This window comes from Xiphophorus hellerii, chromosome 4 (genome assembly GCF_003331165.1).
Source record: "Xiphophorus hellerii strain 12219 chromosome 4, Xiphophorus_hellerii-4.1, whole genome shotgun sequence".
Lineage (NCBI taxonomy): Eukaryota > Metazoa > Chordata > Actinopteri > Cyprinodontiformes > Poeciliidae > Xiphophorus > Xiphophorus hellerii.
The window spans coordinates 7,063,493-7,090,171 of record NC_045675.1 but is presented as its reverse complement, the minus strand read 5'-3'; the positions used below and the strand labels follow the sequence as shown (position 1 = coordinate 7,090,171).

Genomic DNA, 26,679 nt, shown 5'->3' with positions numbered 1-26,679 from the left:
TATGACAAGTAAAATGCTAAAAATGATACAGGAAATTAATTTGTCCACTTAACTGTTCTATAAATTTGTTTTCTGTATAATTTCAGGTGAGGCAGTGCTGAGCTGTGCCTCACAAACACCGACAGATGCAGGCAGTTGGGGCACGCCCGTTGTTGTCTGACTTTATGTTGCCAATATACATATTCAACTACACATGAACTACACGTCCTGACGTTCCAGTCTGTCTGATATATTCAAAGAATGTGTGTGATATATTCAGTCTCACTGATCGGTAAAAAAATAAACAGAAATAATGCACAGGGTGAGGCAGAAAATACCATGCTGCTCTTCTTCTACACATGAAAGGAATGAAAACATACACAACTCCTCCTTGGCAATTAGTGACACAGCCAGACTTTTACAAATGAAGGTGAACAAGGATGATTTTTACAACAGAGAGACAGAGAAGGATGGACTATATAGAAATAAAGATAAGATAAGACATGATTTTGAATTAAAGTAAAAAAAACGTGAGAGCTCAGACAAAAAACATTTAGGTTTTTAAAAAACGAAATTTGACCCAATATAAAATATTCTTCTTTCGCAATCAAATTGCTGAGCAATATTGAATTGATTAAAGAAAAATTGAAACATTTTAAATAAACTAAATGTTTTAATTAAGGTCAAATTTGGAATATACTTTTTTTATTTTGTATATTTGTACATTTGACTCCAGAGCAATCAATACCTCACCAGTTAGGAACCTTCCCACACATCTTTTTAAAGATGAATTGGCAATAACACTAGATGGGAATGATTAGTTCAGATTTTGTCAGAATTTGGAACAGAGGTTCATGACAAGAAGAGCAGATTCATCCTATATTTTAAAACTATCTTTATTTTGACTATCCTCTCCTACCTAAATACAATGTAGGCCACAGACATGAGCTCAAATCTGTCAAGAAGTGAGTGACAGCAGCAGAGCTCAGAAACGGTGCTTTATTTACAGTAGGACAATATTGTCCAATAACAGTCTCTGGGGAGGGATGATGGGAGTGTGGGAAACAAACATGATTACACCTCTCCACTTTTCAGATAACACGAAGAGCAGGAAGAGAGGTGGTGCAGAGAAACAAGTTGCTACGCGAGTGTAAGCCCAGGATGAGACGAGCGACTGTGATCAAGAGACAACAAACGGAAAAGATGACGAATGAAATACCAAAAGTGGGAGAAAGGAGCAGGAGATGGGGTGAGAAAATGAAATGGAGAAAAACAATACAAACAAAAGAAAGTGGGGGAAAGAAGGTGTCAGAGTGTGGTGACAACGAGATATGATAGAAATGCAAGTGTGACGCATAAAAGGCAGAATATGAAAAAAACTGAGTAGCTGAAGGGGAGGATGAGTTATTCAGAGAGCATTGCAGACAATGATGATGAATGCAGCACAGGAAGACAATACCTCTGAAAATGCAAAGAACAGAAAAAAAAGATAAATAGATAGGGATTAAGAAAGATAAGCAGGGGAGAGAAAAAAGGGGAGGCGTGTGGGCTCTGACCCTTACTGGCCCCATCAGGCCCTCGAAGGACGGTGCACTCCTCAATCTGGCCGAAAGTCTCGAACAGCCGCCGGACATCATCCTCGCTCTGTTGTTTGCCGAGCATTCCTACAAACAGCTTCCTGTCTTCTGAATTGGGAGAAGGGAAGGAGAAAGGGAAGAAGGGTGGATAGAAAAGAAGAGAAGAAAGAAATGCTAGAGCTGTTGGCACCATTCTGCAGAGGCTTTTTTTATCAGCAGTCTGCTGTGTTGTTGCTGCTGCTGTTGCTGTTGTTGATCTCACTGTTGTCGAGCGTTTCACTTCCCCACCCAACCCCCCCAATCTATGCATGGGGGTGATTTATTCCTGCATCTACTAATCTATTCAAGTCTTCTGTATTGATGTCTGATACAGACAAAGTTGGGAGAGCTGCGGATTCCTCCCAAAAGTGAGAAGGGTAATATTTTGCAGGAGCAGGCAAGCTCTTTGATTGTCGGTGAGGAAACATCCAACAACAACATGTACATTTTTATCACCCAAATAGTAAGCATTATAATAAACAACAGCAAACTTCATGTACAAGGTGAACAATGGAGTTTTTAAAGTCTGCCATGTTTTGGAGGTTGTTATGTAAAATAAAAGCTAACACACATCTGTATGGCTTTCATACATGCATACGATACCTTGCAAAAGTATTTATTCTGCTTGAGCTTTTTCATAGTTTGTTGACGAACTATGAAAAGTTATGAAAGTTATGAAAGTTGAAGAAAAAGGATAAGATGTTTCACAGTAATTTCCAAATAAAATGTTTAAATTGCGCTTTGAACATGTAATAAAACCCTTTTACTGTTAAACTTCTGACTAAAATCCAGCACTATCAATTGCTTTCAGAATTTATATAGTAAGGATTTTTGTGTATTTTGTTCACACTGTGAATTTAGATGCTCTGTGAAGGCCTCAAATGTTTGCAGGACACAGCAAACATGAAAAAAGTTTTGGTTATATATGCCTAAAACTGAACTTTTTAACCTACATTCAATACATCATCTGTGAAAGAAACTTAACACTGCTCATCAAATGAAAAACACGATTCCCACAGTGAAGCTGGTCATAGCTGATGGGAAGACTAAGCTAAGTAAAAGACAATGTTGAAAGAAAACTTTAGAAGCAGCAAAACACAAAAGAAATAGTTAATTTGCAGGGGGACAATGACATGAAACATACAGCCAGAGGTACAGTGAAATGGTTTGGATTAAATCATATAAAGGACAAATGCAGTCAAAACAAACAAACAAACTAGCACAAAAATAGGAACTAAGACGCAGCCCTGGGAAAGCCTCATGGATCTCTCACTCTCAGATAAAATTAGCCAATTTGCACTTAGGTTATATTATGTTTTTGATAGTCATAGGTGAATTAATCAATGGGCATATTATCTTAAGATATGCTTGTTTTTTTTTTTAGAAAAATACAGTATATGTGCATCTTTTTGCACATACTGCAAAATATTAAATTAAAGTACAAATATGAAGATCACACTTTGACATTAAAATGTTTTGCAGTTTCTGGTAAAATAGTCAACACAGTCATATCTCTATCAAACAAATTGTTTTTCGGTGCTGTATTAAATTTGAAACGTATATCATAACTTAAAAAAAAACAATCTGCAATAAAGAGTGAAATTTACAGTACTTCATTGTTTGTATTTTCAACAAATGTTTGGGAGAGTAAAATGAGAATCTCTTTGAAAAGCAAATCCTTCCCCAGTTCTAGAGCGTTGAACTCTTACCTAGACCTATGGACTATATAACACAAAATTCCCAACCAGTCAGGGAGCTGCAATTTTCCAATTAATCCTACCAGTGCCTTGGCATTAGACAGAGCATTCATCTTCTTCACATCTTTTACATTATGCATCTCCTATTTCACTGTGTTGTGAAACGAAATGGCTACTAGCAAGAACCTATGAACAGGACTGAGTGAAAGTGGCAGGAAGAGGAAGAAGAGTTTATTAGAAATGACACTGTTGATCTTCATCGTGAGTCATTTGACTGGTGGGAGCGGGCAAGGAGTGGGGAGGAGCAGAGGGCTGGAGCATCACCTGGGCTTCAACAGATGTGACACCTCCTGTACCTGCCAGGCCCCATTAGATGCAGCTGTTCTAAAAATAAAGAAACAGGGCTTCCTGTTTTTTTCCTGTAGTGAAATTGTCTCATTTTCCATCTCTATAATGTTCTAATAAAAACTCATATCTACCACTTGGCAGCACAAATTAACTTCTCCATAGACTGTGATTGTTCCAAAAGTGTCAGTGAATTTTCCTGTAGTTCTGTCTCCCGCAAAATGATTTCACCAGCCCACAAGCAGAGCCTAATACTGCAGCTCTCCTTTTGGAACCTCAGTGTTTAAGAAACCCCAAGGAGATCTCGACAGCCTGCCATTTTGAACAGGATTCGGCAAAGACTGTCAAGAAAATTAATATCTAGCAGCATTTTTATGCATTAGTGGAAAGCCTCTTTGATAAAAAGTAAACGGGTGGGAAAGGAAAAAAAAAAAAAAAACCTGAACAACATCCATGGTTTCAAAGGTGAATGCATTTGCTAGAGTTCTGCTCTCCACTGTTCATGTTTTTACCAAGATGTACACATTACAACCTAAATGGGCATAGTGCAACTTTACACACCTTCTGCACAATGTTAATGTTTTGGGACAAAAGTCTCATCTTAGTCCTGGCCTGAGAGGATCTAATGGCAGCTTTACAAGGCTAATTAACAAGCCATGAGCAAGGTAATGAACTTTCCAAATGCGCTGGCAAACGCAGAAATAAATCACACCCCAGTGAATGCATTAAAGGAAGTGTGAGTGTACTTTGCCGCCTTCCTTTGGGAGAGCTGCAGTGAGAAAATGAATTTGGAGCTGGTATCTTTTCATTGCCGGACCTGAGAGAGTCTCAGTTGGCCCTCTGCGTGCCCCGGCCAGTATATAGATTGCTATTAATTAGTCCACTTTGCACCTGCCTCCTAAGAAGCTCGTATAGTATTTTCCATGTTCCCTCTTGTCTCCAGTGGCCATTCATAAGCTTTAAATTGCCATTTTACGAATATGAATAAATATTCTGTGGTACGCCCCCAGCAAAAAAAAAAAAAAGATGTGATGACTTCAAACAGGACCAATGAGTATTCTATCAAAAGTGGGGAAATAAAGGACTCTTTTCTGAAGTAGAGTCATGTATTTGCATTAAGAGGGGTGAGGACCTTCCTATGGAGCTCACTGAGGATACAGAAGCAAGACGAAATTCATTGAGTCGACTGTTTGACCTCTTTGTGCTTAGCTCGCATTGAGGAGGGCTCATTTTATCCCTCAAACAGAGCTTAAACGCAGAGCTGGAGAACATTTGAGCTTTATAGCACTTTTGTCCTCTGCGCTGAAGAGACCTTTGTAATCTGCTCTTCAAACAATAACACTTCTTTAAAACAATAATGTCTGAGCACGTGGTTAAAGCCTGGCTCGAGTCTTTTAAACTCAAACTCCATTAAAGAATCAATGTTTAGATGGGTGTATTCTATTATATGTCTTTTCAAAGTAATATGACATTGATATTATACACATACATCAGGTTTCCTGTCAACAAATACTTTTATATTATCCATAAAAATGATAAAGTGTGCCACAATGCCTAGAAAATGTTGATGATGAAACTGCAGACTTTTATTTTCAGGCAGCAGCCAATACACATCCACAGGCACTGTCATCTATACGTCTCCTTCTGCCTCTTTCCACCCCCACTTTCTATTCTCCAGACTGAAGGTGGAGGCAATTGTGTGGAAAATGGTTCCATGTCAGTCTTCAGCCATGTCCAAACTGAGGTGTCATGTGGACAGCCCCATTTTATGAATGCAAATAAAAAGGGAGATCAAAAAAGTTATCAAAACACTACTGACATCTGACAATTGCTTGTCTCAGGAAGCCTTTTCATTTCAGCACCCGGTATATTAAAAATTAATGGATTTTGCACAGACGCCATATGCTGTCAAGATTGATGCTTCTCTCAATGGAATAGTGCTACTTGTGTTGTAGACTACAGTATATGCATATAGATTGTTCTTTTATTTTGCTTTCTTTTTCTTTTGTTTCTCTTTTGTTCTCTTTATAACTTTCTTTTTAATCTTTGTTAGGAAACTTTTCATTTTTCGGTCTCTTCAAGGAACGAATCAGTTGCTCTAAAGTAAATTCTAAAACAAAGTTTCAGCTGCTGCTTGCCAATAATGGGTATATTCTCTTTAAAGAGTAATTCTACTGCCCCACCGTCACAGTAAATATTTACTTCCTTTTTTTCACATGGTTCTATCAGTTATTGGCCTCAGGCAGGATAGTCGGGAAGCTTGGTTGCAGCGAGTGTTCACAAAGCACGGACAGCTGCATCCAATGATAGAAAATGCATACTAGACTGCTGGGTACCTTTCAAATGTGGAGAAATGTTTTAGGCAGCACAACAAAGATATTATGCTTTTGAAAGACTCATTAGAATACCCAATGCTGGTACGCTGCTGCCTCGGAGGCCTGCTACAAGTCAAAGTCAAGCTCACACATATGCACACATGTGCACCCCCACAAGTGGTAGCACTTAATTCTAGTGATAAAAGCATCAATCTTGTGTGTGCAACCTGCGGCTTCTGAGCCACAGGTTGCAGACCCCTGCAGACGTTCCTATAAAAAGTAAATCTTTTCTCCAAAGTTATTTAGAGATGCAATGTTCTCAAAATTTCCCTAATGACCCATTTGTTTTAAATAAAATTTTATCTTGGTTTACCGGGCTGTTTCAAAAAACTGTTTGACCCCCGGAAAAACTCACCAGATAGGCATCTGGGAGCCCTCTTGAAATCATAGCTATGTTAATAAATATATGAGTATCTGATATGGAAATTTATAATTTAAGGCTGAATTAGTTAGTTCACTAGTTAACACACTTACACAATCAGATTGTACAGTAGTACCAAGCTGTAGAAAATTGTTTATCTGTTTATTGCAGAGAATATTTGCCACAATAAAGTCAGTATCTCAAAGTTCCCAAATTTCCTTCAAAAGGTGCACACTATTGAAAGCCACTACATTTTGTAAAATAACTTTTAACAAGGGCTGCATCCAGATTAATAAACAGTCAAATTCAGTAATCCTGATTCCTTTGCTATCCCATTTCAAATGAGCTTTCTTTCCTTCTTCAGTAAATTCTCTAAACTCGTAGCTACTTACAGTTATTTGTAAGAATCAGATTAATTCTCTAGCACTAAATGAGGCTTTATCACTTGTGCTTCACAAATTTCTTCTATCTTTGCACTATAAACCATTACACAATATTACAAGCTGTTAGACTTCTCAAAATATTTTATCACACAGCAGAGGCTTGTGCCACAACTCTGTGGGGCTCTAAAATAAACCATGTCTGAGGGGGAAAAAAACAACATTAAAGTTATGGTCTAATTATTGATGATCTTTGATGATCTTAAGAAGAGTTTAAAAAAGAGAATTCAGGGTGTGCCGTGGTGGCGTAGGGCGTAGCGCGACTCGTATTTGGAGGCCTTGAGTCATCGACGCAGACGTCACGGGTTCGACTCCCGGACCCGACGACATTTGCCGCATGTCTTCCCCCCTCTCCTTCTCTGTTTCCTGTCAGCCTACTATCATTTAAGGGACACTAGAGCCCACAAAAGACCCCCTGGAGGGGTAAAAAAAAAAAAAAAGAGAATTCATACCCAAGACTGAATTTGGACATTACCCAAGAAATCAGTATTTAACAACAGAAACAGAGAAATATCAAATACTAGTGTTACAAGAAGTATGTTGTATTTTCTTTCTTCATTTTGACAGCCACAAAATCCATTCAGTGAGCGTGTCACATCTGTTAACACAAACTTGTGATTAGATTAGCCAGAGAAGAACAAAAATAGACATGATGAAGATCCATAGATAAAGAATAATTAATTGTAATTATGTGCATTAAAAATCTACCAAGCATCCTGATACACAATGGGAATTGGCTACAAAACAGATTCAAAAGAGAATGCTAATTTTTTTTTTCTCTAAGTTCAACATGTAAGCCTATCAGTGATGCCAATTTGGACCTGGAACACTTATTTTTTGTCTCAAATCCTCATTTACAGAAGTAGCTCGGCATCTACTTCACGTTCAAACAAGAAAGTCATCTTGTTTCAATGTTTTAGACTTAGTCCTGTTGGAAATGTTAGCTGATGGTTTTTACAGTAAATTAGTATCTTTCCTGCACCATTTGCTAGAGGTTACATTTGAGGCTATGTGCTGGCACCAGCAGAAGGGAACCATGAAAATGCAATCCAATGGGAGGATGTTTCTACCCTGGAGTCATCACCACATTTTGAACAATTAGTATTATTTTTTTTTACTTAAAAAAGTGCAAAAAATTAATAGAACAGTATAATCTTACTTTTACACATCCACTTCACCGTTGTTGTTTTTTATTTATTTTTAGGGGTGTGGTGGAGGTGTGGGGGGAAGTCAAGTCTTGTTTGACCCTCACTGCACATAATATACATAAGTCATGATCAACAAATAAACAGAAACAATCAAATATAAATAAAGTTATGTTAGACAAATAAAAAGAAAATAGAAAAAAAAGAAATACAAGAAATATTGGATTTTATTAAGGCATGCTATAATGTTTTCCTTGACCTAGTCAGGTGCTGCTAATCCATAAAACTAAATGGGTAAGTTTGTTGTCTGAACCTAACACTGTGAAGGCAAATGCAAACAAAAGCTGAAATTAAACAAATATCTAAAAGGCAAATTTCAATCTAACAAAATGGCTCAATAGCCCTTTCGCAAAATACCTTGGAAAGCTGTTTGAACTTGGAAATGTTTGTCAAATCCAAATCTGCCTTTGTATTTAGAATATTTGTATTCTATGAAATAATATTAGAGCAAAGACAGAGCAAAGTTTCTATATATAGTAAGTTTGAGCATATTTCTCTTTTGAGTTATCTAAGAATGAATGCCGATTAAGTGCAACATGGAACGTGGGCAAAGTGTCATATCCCATAAAACTACAACACAGTCAGCTTACTATAAACCCAACGCCTAACTATAATTAATATTTGACTTCCATCCAACTAACAATCGAATAATGAATAAACTACACTAAACCTCTTTCATACAATTCTTTAACTGGCACTGCCATAAAGAACTGGATTATGTACTATAGTGGATTGTCACAATTTCTGCTAGATGGATTTTGACATAGAGGGCCAAAAACAACAGAATCATTTATGTGGCTTAAACCTAAATGGTAACTCCTTTCTTCACTATATTTTATTAAACATTTTTATTTTTAAGCAGAACCCAATCATAGAGCTTAAATGTTTAAGTGAAAACCTTTGAAACTCTATTATGGAAGCTCATGCATTCTCTGTCATTATGTCTCTTCTTAACTTGGCAAAAATTGCAGCATAGACAAAAACTTTCAGAGTTCTTCGTGATTTTTACACAACTGTGTCCAGAGGCACAGAGGGATCTTTTGGCCTCATTTGCATGTAAAGTGGTGTGCTCGCCTCTTGGGGTGTGAAATGCCCCCAGTCAGCCCCTACATGCGGCCTGCAAAGTGAGACAGCCAGCAGCCTTCACTCCTCCCAGCCTGCTGAAGGATGGCATGGCAGCACAGTGCGTAGCATCTTAAGGTAAAGCCAATCTCTTTGGTGCCCAACTAAGGTCAACTTTCTGAAGGACAGTAGGTTGGCAGGGACAAACATGACACTCTCATGAAGACTCCCTTCAGCCAGTCAGCCAAAGGACAAGAATGAGATATTAAAAATGTTTTCCTCGGGCTGTTGGGTATCAAATGTAAACACTGAAATGTTCCTGGTATGAGTGCCAAATCAAATCAAAGAGTGTTTAACTAATAAGACTAGGTAAGAAAACCATACACACAAATATGCTGAGAAGTCCATTGTGAAAAAGTCAATGCTGATAGGGATTGCATTTCAGGGCAGTGTTGAAAACATCTTATCAAAGTTAATAAAAACGGAGAGTGTGGCTGGCTGACCCATCATCTTTCTCATCAGTGTGGTCTCCAGTCGCATAGCAGTGGTATGAGGAGTGGGACCTGGCTCCAAGATTGTGTTTAGATAATGGCCATCTCCAATCATAGATAATCTTGCCCCATCTTTTCTTCTCAGACACAGCAGCAGACAAGGTCAGGGGGAAAAAGATTCCTGGCGAGGTAGAGATAGGGATGGGGCGGCTCTGAGATGATTTACTGCTGAGATTCACTCAGCTGCCTCCATCACCCTCCGTTAACTTTCTCATCCTGTCGTCTCTTGCCTTCTCGCTCTTTCTGTCTTTCATCGTTCACTCTTTTGCATTGTTCCGTGGCCCTTGTGCTGAATCCTGACTCCTTTCTGTATCACGTGGTCTAGCTTCCCTGTTTGGACTGGGATAAACATTGAGTACAAAAGGCAGCAAGAAAGGAAACTAGGGGAAGCTAGTGAAAGAACAAGAAATGTTTCCTTTTGATCTTTTCCGATTGTTCTGTACAGTAACAAACAGGATTTAAGACACAGGTTCTCCTATGCCCTTAGAGCACCAATCAAAGGACTACTTTAGTACGTTTCTCTAAGTATCTCTGAGGTGAAATTATAAATAAAAATGCCAGAGTGATGCAGAAAAACTGGTAGAAATGGTATTTGTAGGGAAGAGGTCAATTGACTCAAGGGACAGAAATAGATTTAAGAGCTGCAGGGCTTCTCTCCTGTGCTCCATTCTGTCTTGTAAATCCAAGGAGAAAAATGAAGCAAGACGTGAGTCATTGAAATAGACAGCCGGAGAATCAGCCCTGTGATCCACAATGGCAGCCGAGTAGCAGGATTGTGAGCTGCCAGCTCTCCCCTCTGTCCTCCCCACCATTTTATGAGCACCGGTTTTACTTCTTATCCTGACACTCCCATATCCCCAGAGAAACGGTGTCTCGCAGGGGCAGAGTGAACAAAAGAGGGGCTACTGGAGCGTCGAAATGGAGTAATGGGCCCTAATACCTGCACAGGCACGTAATCGAGACCCTGCACAGCTTTCCATGACAGATAATTGCTGATGTCTTTGTAGTGATAAATGTGACTCTCTTCTAGAGGTGCAAATGTCCTGGTTCAGCCTCAGGTTTGACAGCCTTGTGGCTCCACTGGGACTGGTGCCTGACTGGTGACCAGCTTTCCAAAGATGAATCCCGATATACTTTTTCTCCCTTAGTCAAACCTCACTGGGCTGTCTATTTTCTTTTAACCACAAGCCTTCATAGTAAATCTCATTTCATTGTCAGCTGTGACTGTGGTTTACCTCTTCTGCCTTGTCTGCTGACTTCCTGTTGCCATTAACGCTCAATATCTCTGTTGGGGCCTGTCTGCTCGGTCTTATTTCATTCTGCGCTCTGTCCTATCCTGTCCTCCTATATAGAAAGTTCATCTGACAGACTAGCAGGAGTTGTGCCAATGAAAGAACCCTCTGTATTTCATTCACGCTGCCTGTTCATCTCCTTTCTCTTTCTCTCAAAAAAAGGGGCAGTAATTGATACTGGGACCCAATCCATCCTCCCCTCTTAAGCCCAGAGATCCAATTTATCTTGGTGAGAATGCTGATTGGCTCTCTCCCAGGCCTTGTCGGTCAGACTTTGCCTGTTTTTAGATGGCCGTTAATTAAAGTGTCGCAATGACAAAAATAAGATCTACATTGGGGTGTGTGTGGCAAAGGAAATGAACCATCTCATTCACACTTGACCACATAAATCAACAAAGTGGCTGAGACTAATATGACCCAGGCAGTCTAAAGCACCATTTTAAAATGAAATCACAGGGCTTACACAGAACGATGCAATAAGATCCTTTTCAAGCCATGTGAATCTTTAGCTGGTTTAATCCACATTAACCTCAGTTATGTTAGTCAGAAATGGCTTCAGAATGATCAAGTCAATCACAGTGTCAGTCAGACTATAAATATAGGAAGGAGGCCATGCCACAGATTCAGAACAGAGTCAAAGTCGACTTGCATAATTTAACAAGATTGAAGCTTTAAATAACGTAGCAGTACACCACAGTTTTGTTTAATGTGTTTATCAATAAGTTACAGTAATCTTACTGCAAACTATCTGTAAAAGATGGCCATAGGTTACTATGTGATTACCTAAAGTCATCATGTAAACATGCTATTTTTCTATGAAGACTTTACCTAAATTATACAACAAATAATGTGTTAACCAAAATAAGGTCTGTAAATATAGCAAATATAATTCATTGGTCAATTTAAAAATTATACTATTGCTATTTCTCTTGATTACATTATTCTATACTAGAAATAAAAATCTTAAAACTGTGGTTGACATATGTATTTATTCCCATCAGACACCTCAATTTACATTCCAGTGCAGCCAGCTGCCTATAGTGCTTACCCAATCAGAAAATAGAGCCCACATGTGTATCTTTTTTTTTTTTTTTTGGTACAAATCAAGCTGTTCTGTGAAGGCATCGTGTTTGTTGGAGAACATTACTGAATGAACAGCACCATAAAGACAAGGGAACACACAAGATAGGCTGGGGATAAAGTTGTGGAGAAGTTTAAAGCAGGGTTAGTGTGTAAACAATATTAAATGATTAAAAGAATCCCACAGTGATCATCCACAACATCCTCATAGCATTGTGGATGTTGTGTCCATCATTGGAAATAGAAAAGAGAACTTAATAGGTTTGCAAAACAGCAAATCTACAACAGCATGACTGTCAACCTAAACAGACAGGTCTACCAAGGACAGTATTAATCAGAAAACAGAGTGGGTGATCTTTAGAGGATCTGCAGAGATCAATGGCTCAAGTCAGTCTCATGAAAATTATTAGTCATACACTTCACAAATCTGGTGAGACAACATAAAAAAATGCTGAAAGAGCCACAACAAGTCATGTTTCCAGTTTGCAACAAGTCATATAGGGGACACAGTGAACATGAAGATGGTGCTCTCTTGAGATATACTCAAATCTGAACTTTTTTACTTCACATCATTCTAAACATACAATTCCCGTGGTAAAACATGGCACTTGCAGCATCATGCCGCTGTGATGCTTTTCTTCAGCAGGGAGAAGAAAGCCTGTCAGAATTAAGATGGAAGATGCCAATCTCAGTGCAATCCTATGTACAACCAGAACTACAATGGAATAGTTTAGATCACATCATATTCAGTTGTTACAACAATTTAGTCAAAGTATCCACTTGAAAATCTGTAACAGTCCTTGATAGTTGACAGCAAGTGAAAAAAAGTTATCCAGTCAGATGAGTCCAAACTGTAACCTTTTGGTCCACATGCAAAACACTATGCGTCGCAGGAAACCACATCATTCTAATGCACACACAGACACACGCCCGCACATATGCATCGTCACAGAGGTGGAAAGCTCATGCTAGTGCTTTATTCACCAAAGTATGCAACAGGGCAGATCTGAAATGATAACATATTGGAGAATGTAAAAAGTCATGGGTAGATATTCAAATTCTTCCAAGACAAAAAGTCTAAATATGCAATAAGAGTTAAATTTAAGCTTTTATATGAAAGTATTTTAATGTCTTAAAGTTACTTAGACATAGTTGAAACTTCTAATTGAGAATTTGTGGCAAAGTTTGAAAGATGATTTTTACAGATGCAATCCCTCCAATAACAGAAAAACAAATTGAAATTCATATGTATAATTTAAAAAATTCAGAAAAAATGGAACGAAGACTTTTGCAAGGTACTGTATTTTTTCTGCCAATATTTTCCACAAGCATAACATATTTCAGACTAGCTTAAAGCGAAAATGACAACTGGAATGTTTTTTTAGAACATGCATTGTTTTACAAAGAAAAAGAAATTGGTATAATTTATTGTTTTGAAACCTAAACCGCTTACGTTTACAGTGGTTGTCTGCAAATATACTTTTATTTGCTAGGTAGATCACATGCTGATTTTTTATGCACATAAAGAATAAGCATAGATACACTGAGTACTGATGGTCACTTAGTTGTGCTAGCACAGTATCTACAGCACACTCAAATCAATAGTGTCTGAGCAGCTTCTATAGGAATGCATTTATACTTTTCAGTGTGTTTGAGTATCTATCCCTCTCTGGAGTAGGCTATGACTGTAGATATAGCCTTGTGGAGGTCCTGCAATTTTTTTTCTCCATTTTTTTGTTTCTTTTCGCTTTCACTTTGTGTCCCTTTTTGCTTTGCCTCAAAAAAAAAATTCTATGCCTGTGAACTTGAGACAGCTCCTCTGCTGGCGCAGATGAGAAGTCAATAGAAGCAAGTGACCTATATTATGGGAAACTCTACTAACTCCCAGTGTGTGTCTAAGGTGAGAGCAGAATATTAAGGATTGCATGAGTGCTATACCAGAGTACTTGTGCGTTTGTCTGTGAGTGTGTTTTTTTTAGGGGTTGTTCACCAGAGACTAGACGAAGGTTAATTACCTCCCCGTCCTTCGCTGTCGGCTGGCTTCACCTGAATGGGTCGGTTCATCTGGAGAAGCAAAAAGGAAGAGAAAGGAAATTCCAGTTTAACCAAACACAACAGGAGGTAACTTTACAACATACAAAGTGCGAAAAAAATAAAATAAAATAATCAAATAGCAGTGTTTCTGGTGTCAGTGTCCCATGTCTGCTCTGCATTGTGTGCTAAGCACAGAAATTAAATGGTGACAATGATGTAAAGCAGATAAATCTGCGCAACGCTCAATGGCAGTGTTGTTAATTAATCCAGGACAAAGTCTCCAGAGAGCCTGAATTCCCCTCACAGTTCAGCAGAATTAGCTCTTTTCAATGACAGAGCCACACTGGATATCAGATGGCACTTCGAGATTAATATCATTACATCAGCTACTCCCAGCCTCACTGGGAGTGGTCTTTTCTGACTGGCCCTTGCTCTTCTGTCCACTACTGGGTCCAGACTTACAGTCACCAACTACAGTCTGCTCATCCCTGACCCTCTACAATTTCTTCTGCACTTAGTCTGGCTTGTTTCTCTACGCCCTTCTGCACCTCACACCCATTAAGGCAACGGCATGGTCAGTCTATTCTACCTGGTGTGGCCATCTTTTTCTCCCTGGAGCTATTGAGAGCCTAGGAGCAGCACAGCTATAAAACACTTTCTGAAAGGTTAACAGTAGGATGGAGATCAACAAGCTTTGAGAAATTTGATGTAGAAGTGATATAAAAAATAAAACCTGTTAAAAATAAAACCTCGATAGGTTCTTTCTCGATAGAGTTTCAAGACAAAAACAGTTTTAAAGTTTAGCGTCATGTCTTAAGATGCAGCTTACAAAGCGTGCCTTCACACATCAAATCTGGCATTGTTTTTCTTTGTATTTCAGGCTTTAGTGAGTCTGTCTTTCTAACTAGACATTTCGACCAGGTTTTCTGCCGGTAACAGTGCCCACTCAGATCAGTCAGCTGCAGGGCAACGTTGTGGATGTTGTGCCTTCAGGCAATACAGCATTTGACAACACTTGACATGAACTGAAACATGGCAAAATATAGACCCAGAATGCCAGACACGCATGGACATGGCTCTATACATGGTGACGTATTGCACTACCCTGGCATTGCGCATTAACACTAAAGTTAACATTAAAGTTTGTCAAGAAAACAAACACTTTCTCAAAGGCTAGTGCAGAACGCTTTGTACGGAAAAAAGGTAATGTGTAGTATTAATATCTGCTGAAAAGTAGGTCATAAATAACTGAGTTGACAACAGAAGGACCAATTCATAACTTTTCAACAGAAAAGTTAATTAAATTTCCTCATGTTGTACACAACTTCTCACAATTTGATCACCAGTTAAGCCCATTAAGGTGTGTTTTTTTTTTTGGAGAATGATTGTCTCCACCTTCAGACAATCAGAGTGGAGACCTGAAAGTAAAATGTGTCTTTGTTTGAAGCTGCTGTACTGGGGTGAAATGGTACATAAATGTCATGTTTTTGTGTCAATAAAAATAAAAATTACTTACAAATTTAGGTTTTTTTCTATTCTTTGGTCAGCAGTGAACATGTAATCTTATTCAATTTATTAGATCAACCTAAAACATGCTTTTAAAATGCAACATTCATTGCAAAAAGGAAAATGTAAAAACAGCTTCAGTTTTAATTGACATGAAAAATCAGTCACGTTCTTTATTGTGTTCAGTGTGACTACTACGTCTTTACTAATAAAGAAATTACATTTGAAGAAAAACATGAAATTGTACCATAATGACATTATCTTTGCAATCTTACAGAACTGCTTAAATGATGAAATTATGCAACTTACTGACCTGAAAGCTATTGGAAAAATGGATACATAAAAAAATACAAATATGTGTTCACTGTTTTGTTGGAGGGGCTTTTGTTATGTCTATTTTCAATACTGCACTGAATATGCTTACATTTAAATCTAACATAAGGTCCGAGGAAGAATTCATAGCAGTCAGACAGAAACAGAGTGAGCATCATAGACTATTGGGGGGTTGCAAGATGTCATGCTTAGATTTTTATATGTAGTCATAGAAGTTTGAAGTGGGGGCAGAAAAGGAATATTATAAGAGATTTATGATGCTCCCAAAATCCCTGTCCTGTGATCATTCAGCTTTCAGGTCTTAAACAGCAGTGACTGGTCAGAAGGCTTCATTAGTAGCCCCAGAGCTACTGCAGCAACAAGAGTCATTTTACTAACCCAAAAGTACACTTGGAGTTGCTAAGCAACAAAGTGGAGGTAGCCAGCAGGCAGACGTGGCAGCCAGGTCGTTGGTCTGCAGGCTGTTTGCCAACCAATTGGCAATTCTCTACCTCAGTCTATTTTTTTCTTCACTTGGTCCAAGGAGGTGATAACCCCCCCCCAAAAAAAAACTTAACTTCCACTATCCAGTTTGTCCTACTTTTATGCCCCTTTTTCAAGATTCTGATGACGTTTTCAGAGCGAATCTACTACAACTTCAGCTTCCTGCCAAATTATAGCATTGAGCTTTAAGCCCTTCTGTACACCTGTAAATAGCACTCACATGCATATGGCTGGAGTATATATGCTTCTCTGAGCAGCTCCGTAGCCTCCTCTGAAAACATTTTATTGAACGGACAGATGGAATGCTTCTAACAAGCGAGGTTGCTGCACAAACATTTTTAAGTTCACTTTACTTTTATCGTCTTTCCCTCTTCCTTTTTTTTATCCTCTGACGTACTGCAACACACACAGAGGCACAAAAGTCTTGGGGCTCAATAACAGCAGGTGGCTTAGGTGACATTTTAATCCCTTATTACTGAGTGCAGGATTAGCCAACAGATCAAGGCAGAGTTAATTATATGAATTCATCAGAGGCTGGGCGAAGAGGCTGCCTGCTTTCCCCTTGGGCCAAGACCTACCACCCACTCTTTGTGCACACATACACAAACCTATGCACACACACAAACACACGCACTGAGGAAAATGACAAGTGACATTCTATTTATGAGACACCAGCTAGCTTCTTATTAGTACTGCATTGACAAGGAGTGGAGACAACATACATCATGGCCCCCAGAGATGCTTTGAGACAAATGATATCAACCACCTTACAACTGCTCACAGCAAATTTAACAACAGAAATGCTGTGGATGAAGACAACAGGCTTCTTATCATCCTACAGATGTGTGTTGTCCAAAAGTTCAACCACCCCAACCCCACCCTGCACCCGTACACCAAATTTTTTTGCTTTATCTTTGTCTCTCGATGTCCATTTGGCCCCCAAAACCAATATGCTTCCCACCACAGCCCCTTAATGGGTTGATCAATGCTGACAAATAGGCAGCTCATGCTGTCTTGCAGGCCAACTCACAAGTCTGTGCGTCTGTGCTGCTGCACTTACAGAGGCCATTTCTCTTTTTCCTGTTTTCTTCTTTTTTTCTTATTTTTTCTCTTTACCCCATATCCAACTCTCTATATTTCCCCCCTCTTCATGCTCTGTTTCCTTTATGTCTATACATTTTTTTTCTTTCATCTAATCTCCAGGGGCAAATCTATATCTTTCATTCGACTATGATGAATAAAAGTCAGGAGCAGTCACGGAGGGAGAAAGAATCACTAGTGTGGAAGAGAAGAACTTGCTTACAGTTCCCAAGAAAAGACAGCGTTCAAGTTTCAGAGGCAACACTCCTGTGTTTTTCTGTGCACACTTCCCTTTTGAGCGTTTGTCTAGCCTTTCTGGTTGACACATAGTAGCAAAGCGAAAAGTGGACAAGGACACTATTGGACACTATTTGACTGTTTTTGAGTGTGATCTGTGACTAGCACAGCTCACAAAGCAAGCAAGATGAATGATTCAAATTAGAGAAAAAGTTGTCACAAAAAGCATGAGTGATTTTAATCCACTTAATGGCTCAACTGACTGCAATTCTTATGCCTTGCTGTTTCTGGATGGGTAGAATTATCAAGCATGTGACAGAAGAAAGAGCTGAACACAATACACTTCAGTTCTAAAAAATTACTTGATCAACAATTTGAAATTCTTTGTTTTTATTGCTCCTTGCTGTGAACTCAACTAGAAAACTGAGAAAATACACCCATGATTAACTGTTCAATTGTGGGAACTGGAAAAGAATATGCAAATCAACGCCATAAAAAAAAACATACAAACATGGCATGTTCTGGAGTGGAACTTTGCAGAGAAAGCACATGATTAAACAGTCAACAAAGAACATGACTGAGTGACTAGATTTCTACAACACAAACAGTCTTTTTAGCGGTTTCCTGTGTAATCCAGCATACAATTCAACATTTTTTCTTCTTAACTAAATAGCTTTCACCTAGATGAAGCTATATCCTTCTCAATTGTTTGTTTCAATGACATTTGGAAAAACAGAGGTAGCATTCTACCATCCCATAAACATGACACTATAGCATACATAATTTGATTAACAACTAAAACAGTCTTCAACATCTTTTTTGGACATTTTGAAAAATTGTACAGCTTTAGTTTCACCAGTCTTATCTACTACATACACAGTGCACATAATGTATGCTCTCCTGCTATTACGTTAACAAAAATGTGCCTTAAATCTGATAGCAATAACATTAAAAATAAGAATACCCAATATCGTTACCCTATGCAAACACGCTGTCTGCACCTATGAAGATCCAGAATAGATAAATATTTCCTCCACATGCTAGATTGGTGAACTCAAAACAGCTCCACCTATTTTCTGATTTTGCAAAGAATTGGTAAAACCCCTTGGTCGGACTTCTAGGCTCTCCACATGTCATTCCTGCAATTAGCTTTGTTGGCTCATTGTTTTCTTTTGCACAGAAAGCACACCTTCCCAGAATTTCCATGTTTCTCCCCATTTCTTTTCACTGTTCTCATCTGGCAGCCTGTCAATGCAGTTAGCAGGACATGGTTATGCTAAAAGGGAGTCTAACATGAGTAAGCATGAGTGACATGCTTACTCATGATGAAGCAGCAGGTCAAAGTGAAGATTCAATGCAATCTGTCACTCCTCTCAGACAGACATTTTACTAATTGTAAATTTTTGATGAACTTGAATTTGCCTGTGTGATTCTATAGATTTCCACAATTTGTAATTTTAATCTGCATCAAACTATGTTTGAACAGATTTTAAAATAATAAACAAGATTGAATCAAATTAATGTATAATTTACATGAATAGATAGAACTGGAGAAAAAGGATATAATTAGATTGCGTGGGAATTGATGCAATATAAACAAAGTGAATGTAATGCAATTGAAAAATCCACAAAATGAATAAAAATTCCAAATTATGTTTCTTCAATGCTGTAACAAATAGCTCATTGCTCTAGACTGAATCCAGCATAAAACAATACAATAAAATAAAAAAAAATCAGCAGAGGCTTTCTTGAATCATGCTCATGTTCTCCAAGACAATAAAGTTTTTTATGCACAGCTGTGGTTTTACATTTTACTAGAGGTTAAAAATATTATAGGTTAATTGTGATATTCTTTTAAAAAATGGAGCTATGAATCATTATCTGCTCAATGAGACAAATTACTTGTGTCATCCGTTTTAAGCAGACGGTGACAGCAGCAGATGACGGATGTTTCTATACAAAGAAAACAACAACAAAACAAACTTATTTAATGTATCTGTTTCAGGATTAAGATAAACACAACCTTCTGTATTTAAAAGCATGAATTAGCAGGAACATTTTTTAATCAAAGGTCTTTTATTTTCGATAACAATTAGAAAGCACATTTCTTGAGAAATAAAACATATTAAAATATACTTCATGTGAGCAAGGCAAACAGCTACAAAACTGTGATCTACATCATTTACAGAAAAAACTAATTAAACATAAATTAGTTGATGTGAATGAAAATAGGTTTGTTATTATTTTTAGTAAACTATAAACTTAAAATTTAGTTTTGTCCAGAACTGGACCTAACAACTGAATTCCCATCAGATGTCTGACTCAGATGCGATGATTTCAGTTTCATTTATGAAAGGTAACATGTTCTGGACAAGCAAACCTCAACTGAGGATTTATGATCGGCCAGAGGCAGTTTAAAGAGGGGTTTGTCTTTCTGGGTGTCTGGATAAACTGTTTTGAAACACAGAAATCATTCTCAAGCCAGTAATACATCCTTTGACCTCTATTTCTGCAATGAAGTGCCTCTAAATTCTAGCAAAAGAAAAAACGCCAGCTTCATAAGAAAAAGTGACAGAACTTTCAACACTGCTTTGCTAAAGTGTGATATTTAGCATGTACATTCAAAAGAAAATTCTGTCTTTTTGTTCGTTTTTTTCCTTTTCTTGATTCACACACAAAAAAAAAAGTTTCAGAAACTCAACAATCTCACGGTTGACTTATATCACTGAAAAAGTAGCTCTCAGATCCCCACACACTGTAGCAGTCCAAATTACTGTTTCCATCACCCAATGCTCACATGTCAGGACATCCTGCCCATCACTTCTGTCTGGAAGGGGAAACAGGGCCAGCACGGTGGGAATCAGTCTTCCCCTCAAATTGGTGTGCGAATTCACAGCGGCCTCCCTATGAGACTATAGAGACAGGAGAGGTTGGGCCCGCTGTGCGTGTTGGTGGGGATGGCTTTGAGCTGGAGTGATCACAGGCTGCCTGTCTCCCCCGAAAACACATGAAGGAGTGCTGTGTCTGCCTCACTGTGAGGAAGAGTGAGAAGGGGTGCTGACAGCTCAGCCGAGGGTTGCTGACAGTGAGATGGAGTCTATTTTTAGCTCTATAAGCCAGAGCTCCTATTTAAAGATTACATATTCATTGTCGGCTTGGAAAAGGGGGAGGTGTAGCAAACACTTAAAAAAAAAAAAACATTAAATGAATAAACAAATAGAATAAAAAGTTGCTCAAATCCAGCTGACAGAGTAATCCCCGTTGTGACGCTCCTCTGTTTGTGTTTGGTCTCTAATCTCCGTCCCGTTTTCCATAATTACCTGGCAATTGATCCCCCCATGGAGCATTTTTTAATTAAATTTATCTCTATGTATCTCGTATTGACTCCTTGGTCCTCTGAGAGGCTCAGCCGAACATCTGAATCAATTTTTAACACTGCACCCTGCTTAGCCTGGTCCACCCCAATCACGTCTTGGGGACTGTAGCCCAGCCTGCATCAATAACAGTCTTATTCTCTGATTCTATATTTATTCCTTACCAATCTGTACCCAACAGGCCTCCTGCAGCGGGGAGACAGCACGGGCCTTACAAAGACAGACAGTTGATGAGAGATCGAGCCATCGTGTTTTATCTTCTGCTCCATAAAGCCTCTGTTCTTCCTCTTACTGTGGATGGACGGCTGTGTAGATCACTGAAGCCAATGGCCAGTGCACTATATTACATTTATTGCCCCCCATTTTTTCCTCGCTATTTCCCTCCTTCCTCTTCCTGTGAAAGTGAAGAGGGTGGAAAAAAAGGCAAGGTGAATCAGTCTAGAGGTGGGTTAGAGGAAGGAGGGGGTGACAATTCGACACAGTGAGACAAGACTAACAAATTAGTCAAAGTGACAGGGAGTTTTATGAGGTCTGTTCTTGTGAGGCGAGAGCTCCTCTCTTTCTCTTTCATGGGCCGCAGGGACACTATACCGGGGCATTCAGTGTGTGTGTGTGTGGGGGGGTGGGTGTTCGTTTGTGCATTTGAAATGTTGAAAAGATCTGAAGAGAGTAAAGGAACAACAAACAATGACAGAGAAAAAGAGAAAGAAGACCCGGTCTGCAAATTGTTATTCTTATTTTTGTTGTTCTGATAAAAATACATATCTTTTTTTGATTTTTTTTGTCAATTTAAAAGGTTCCACTTTCATAATTTACCAAGTTAAATCCAACATATTTTCCAACATGAAATGATATGCTAGTTTAGCAAACATGAAAGTATACTGATAACCAACCAATTGAAATTATTCTTAATTTGCATCATATTTGTGTGCTAAACTGTAAATCCTTAAAAATAATATTTAAGTCTTATTTATTACCTCAGTGTAAAATTTTTAATGGGTGGTCTAATCAGTCTGGCTGATATTTTGTATCGGGTATTTTTGGGAACCACATATGTGCAAACCTGTGCTTCCACGTCCTTGTATATTTGAAACAAAACACAAAGGCAGATCTGCTCCTAAAATGTTCCAACTCTGTTCTGACATAGTTTGTCAACTTTTAAATAAGGCATTATAAATGTATTTATACCATTTGTCACAATAACAAATTTTGCTGAGCAATTAATTGTCTCAAAAATTATTGCGATAAACGATGTTTGAAGACCTTTTTACACTGATTTAATGGAAATGACATAATAATGCATGCGATTTCCTGCCAAAGATAGATACACTTTATTTTCAAAAGAACACTTAACACTGGAACTGATAAACAAAATAAACAAAACAACCAAAAACAATAATAAAATATATTCTCAGTCTCCATTAACAAAAAATGTACTTGAATTAAAAACAAAAAATTTACTTGAATTAATGTACTTGAATTAAAAACAACATAAAGCCAAAGTGGAAATAAATACTGCATTCAATCAAAAGAGTACAGATTATGTAGTCTGTATACTATGTTGCCCTTCAGTAATCAGATTTAAATAGAGAAGACGGGCACATCCAACTACCCGATGCAATAGTTCACACTACAAGATTTTTTTGCCTCGATTTTCCCCTTACCCTTACCTGCTTGCGATTTCGTAACCGATCATTCTATAGTGTGTGGTGTGTTAACGGTAAATCGTTGTGGCCGCTCCGATCTAAATCGGGGGTTTTCCCCGACTGGGAGCGATAACGCAGCTTGTGGAATGGACAGGTAGCCAATCAGAAAGGGCGGATTCCCTCCGTGCTTTCTGAGGGGAAATTACGGAGGGAATCCCAAAAAGCTGACACGGCGCAACCCGAAGTCCAGCGGACATTGGAGATGATATGTGGAAACAACATTAATGTTTATTCAACATTTCATGCAAAGAATACAGAAATGACAGGGGGAGGAGTTGGAGCAAAATTGATACCGCAGTTGATAAACCCGGTAACTTTTCAGCTGTTCTTTGTTAACGTGACATAAATAGTTATAATGATTTTCATTCAGTCAGGACTTGCTGACACTAGCCACATGCATTGCAGGTAGATTGTAGTAAAGCATTGATTAATACCTGGTTTTAAAATTAGTTAACTGGACTTGTCCATTGTTGGTGCCCATTGTTGGACACCACACGGCATGATCAAACCCGATCGAACCATTATACCTAGGATTTCTGTCGGCTAATGTGTGGTCTCTCAGGTTTTGAAAATGGGCCGACAATCGGCTGACAACTCTAAGGTCGTGTCATGTGCGCTGGGCATTACACTAAGGAAATGAGGAAGGGAGGGTCAGTGGAGGGCACCGGAGTTGAGTCTTTTTTCATTCAGTGTCATCGACAGAAAGAGAAAAAGGCCGGAAGAAACGATAAAGCCGATAGTTTTAATTTATCGTGCGATTTATTGTTTATCGTGACAGGCCTATTCATAAATCCCAGGTTCGTGATGCCACAGAATTTATACATTTTATGTGAAAAAAAAAAAAAAAAATAGTTTTGCTTTCTGATTGCCAGATATATTTTGGCAATGATTTCTAATCCAGTGTATTCTTAAACATTTGTAACTTCAGTTATTTTTTTATTTTTTTATCTCTTAACCCATCCATTAAAGGAATGACTCATTTTTCAGTATCTTACCATCCATTACCATCTGCAGCATTCCTTATTGATTTAGAAATGTCATCCCAACATGATTCAAGCTGTCAGATGTTAAACTTTTGAAGAATGTCTCATCAGATCGGGACCAGTAGTTCAAAAACTAAACAAATGTTTTGGCCATCTCTTTGATCATTTCAGCACCTACAGTGTTTGTGAGTGAAGAGAGGACAACACTGTGACTGGATACAGACATGTTCACAATGAACAGCAATCAACTGTGACTAGTTTGACACATTTTTATGTTTATGGCAGCCACTTTCATCTACAGTGACTTAGACAGCACAGGTAGGTGATCTGATTGATGTACTTTATCTTATTCTTAGTGGTGGGACTCAATTCAAATTTTTAATTAAGCTAATTCTAGGCTATATAATTAATTAATCACAATTAATCACATTTTAATCGAAAACTGTCTATTGAACAAAAAAAGGAACAATTTTAATTCAATAACCCTTTTTGGTGCAAATCTATTGAGTAAATATTAGATTGGTTCAAGCTTTCAAATGTTTCACAAATCCCTGATCATTCATGTAACTACTTAAAAAAAAATACTTGGTTAGAAATGAGGAATGTGGATGCTGAAATTAGTTGGGGACATCTGTACAGAGTCAAATTACACTCAAAAACGTTCATAATGCGTACAAAAAGATAAACATAAATGTGTATGGCATACTGCATAAATGTGTACCTCAACATTCACATATTCACAAATCAAAAACCTGCTTGTGCAGGTTTCAAACTGCACAAGCTGTAATATACTACACATAGAAATCAGCAAATATACGTACACCAGCGGATCAGCGCATGGATTAGCTTGCCTGTGCATTCAACTTTTGAGACTTTGTCACCGCATGAGATTCACAAATGAGACTATGCATTCAAGGCAGAAGAAACCATAAACCTTAAATATCTAAGCCTTAACCCGATAGTGGAAAGCCCAAAATCACTATATTAAATACATGCACGTACATAAAGTTATTTTATTCTAAAAATATAAATTTTGTAGGCTGCACTTCTGAAATATGCAACATTAAATTGGAAGGTTCTTCTATTCCTAGAAAAATAAAAACTCTCTGAAAACTAACAAGAGCAGCAGGGCCAACTTGTGGCAGCGGTTTAGCCTCCATCATGGGACAGAGTGCACACAATGATTGGCATCCACAACGCGCCACCTCTTCTGAAGTAAGTCTGATCTTAAGGCGCAGCTAGAAAGAAAAGAAGTTAACAGATGATGTCACTTTACAGAAGAGTAGTTGAGTGTGTGCTTGTTTTTCACCTGGAGTTGAGAAGAGCAGCAAGAACCAGGTAGTCTTAGCTCCTGGAGGCTGCAGCAGCCACAGAAAGATAAACACCAGAACTATAGGTCACCAGCTAGCATCCACCATCCCGCGACATGACCCAAGCCCCAACACAAATACCATCATAACAGCAGGACAACCCCCGCCTCCATTGTTCCCGTCCCTAGGAACCCAAGGTTTCCCCCGTAACATCACATGTGTTTATAATAGTGAACATACTGCTTTCAGTGCATGCAACAAAGCACAACAAGTCCAATGCTCGGGCTCAAGCAGACAAACAAAAAGCTAGAACAGAAAAGGCAACATTAACTCAGCACCTCCCCGGGAGCACCTGTCTTTCTGCAAGGCCACAGTACAAATGTTTTGGACCCAGCATGTGGAAACAGTTAAAGTGGCACGCAGTGCAAAAAAATGCAAGAGAATAATAATAAGTGGGAAGGTAATGACACAATTCATCTGTCAGATTTATGAGTACGTGTCCCGCTTTGCTCCACTCATGTACCTGCTGGTCGGGTCTGTGCTGCAGCTCATACACAATACTGTGCTGATGAGAAGTCAGCTGAGAGAAATTACAGAACAATTGGCAAAAAAATACTGCTCTGCAAAACAGTGAGCAGCAAAAATGGTACAGTGCTTACTAGAACACATTGGCACGCTGTCTCCAGGTATGAAAGAAGTGTTACAGTATTCTGATCTTATACTATTTTATCTTCTTTAATATTTGAACAGATTGAATGATACAATGCCAATCATTGGTTTGTGACAGGCTTTTTTTTTGTTTGTTTCCGATTTTAGAGTTTGTCTTAAAGATTTAGATTTTGATCATTTCAACCTCTTTTGGGTTAACGAGCTGGTTTTCTTAGTTGTTCAGTTGAATCCTGTTCAGTGCAATAAGCTGGATTTTATTATTTTCTGGACTTCCAGTGTTTAGTGTTAGTGCCCTTAATCAACTCTGAGATTTTATCTGTCTTTCTGTTTTGTCAAACCTTCTCCTGTTTCTTTATTCTTTTGGTTAACACTGGGTTCCCTGCACTGCAGCAACTTGTGTTTCTTCTTTAAATAAATTGTTTTTATCATCCATCTACTACTTGTTGTTTTTGTGCTTCCCTGCACCTGGTTTCTCAGAGGCCAATGCGAAACCCAATTTTGTTCCGAAAAGGTACAACCAAGGCTGTCATAAACCTGACAGTAACATTAATCCGGTTAGGAGGATTGAGCTTAAATTTCAGCAAATATTGCATAAATCTAGAGAAAGGATACAAAAACCTTTGACCCAAGTCATGTTTTTTAAAGGCAATTTATGTGAACTTTGGAATTTAAAGAAAAGAAAAAAAACAATAGCTATCTTCTTACTATTGTAGCTTTGTGTATCACCTGCATAGTTATGGTAACTACTCTTTCGACTTGTTATAATCTGAGCTAGTGGGATTACGTAGATATTAAATGAACGGGCCACCAAATAGAACCTTGTGGAACCAAACGTGATTTTTGTACTCTGAAAAGATACCCATTGACACGAAGAAAGTCACTGTACTTTAGCTAAAAAACCTAAGACCAGTAAAGCACTGTTCCGACCCCAGCTCTCCAGTCACTTCAAAAATATCTCATG

The 26,679-nt window shown here is 38.4% G+C and overlaps 1 protein-coding gene across 10 annotated transcripts in view; it reads right to left on the bottom strand.

Moving 5' to 3' along the window:
- The window catches only part of celf6 (CUGBP Elav-like family member 6), a 159,689-nt gene that overhangs the window by 38,502 nt on the left and 94,508 nt on the right, over positions 1 to 26,679 (bottom strand). For 9 of the 10 annotated variants that reach the window (XR_004339041.1, XM_032561296.1, XM_032561295.1 and 6 more), the window contains exons 3-4: positions 14,019 to 14,067; positions 1,536 to 1,664 (exon numbers count right to left, since the gene is read on the bottom strand). Coding sequence is in view for 9 of the 10 variants with exons in the window: in XM_032561296.1 (XP_032417187.1) it covers positions 1,536 to 1,664; positions 14,019 to 14,067 (178 nt within the window). In the remaining variant the exon portion in view is untranslated. The remainder of the gene's footprint in view (positions 1 to 1,535; positions 1,665 to 14,018; positions 14,068 to 26,679) is intronic. The other variant, XM_032561294.1, reaches the window with a different exon arrangement.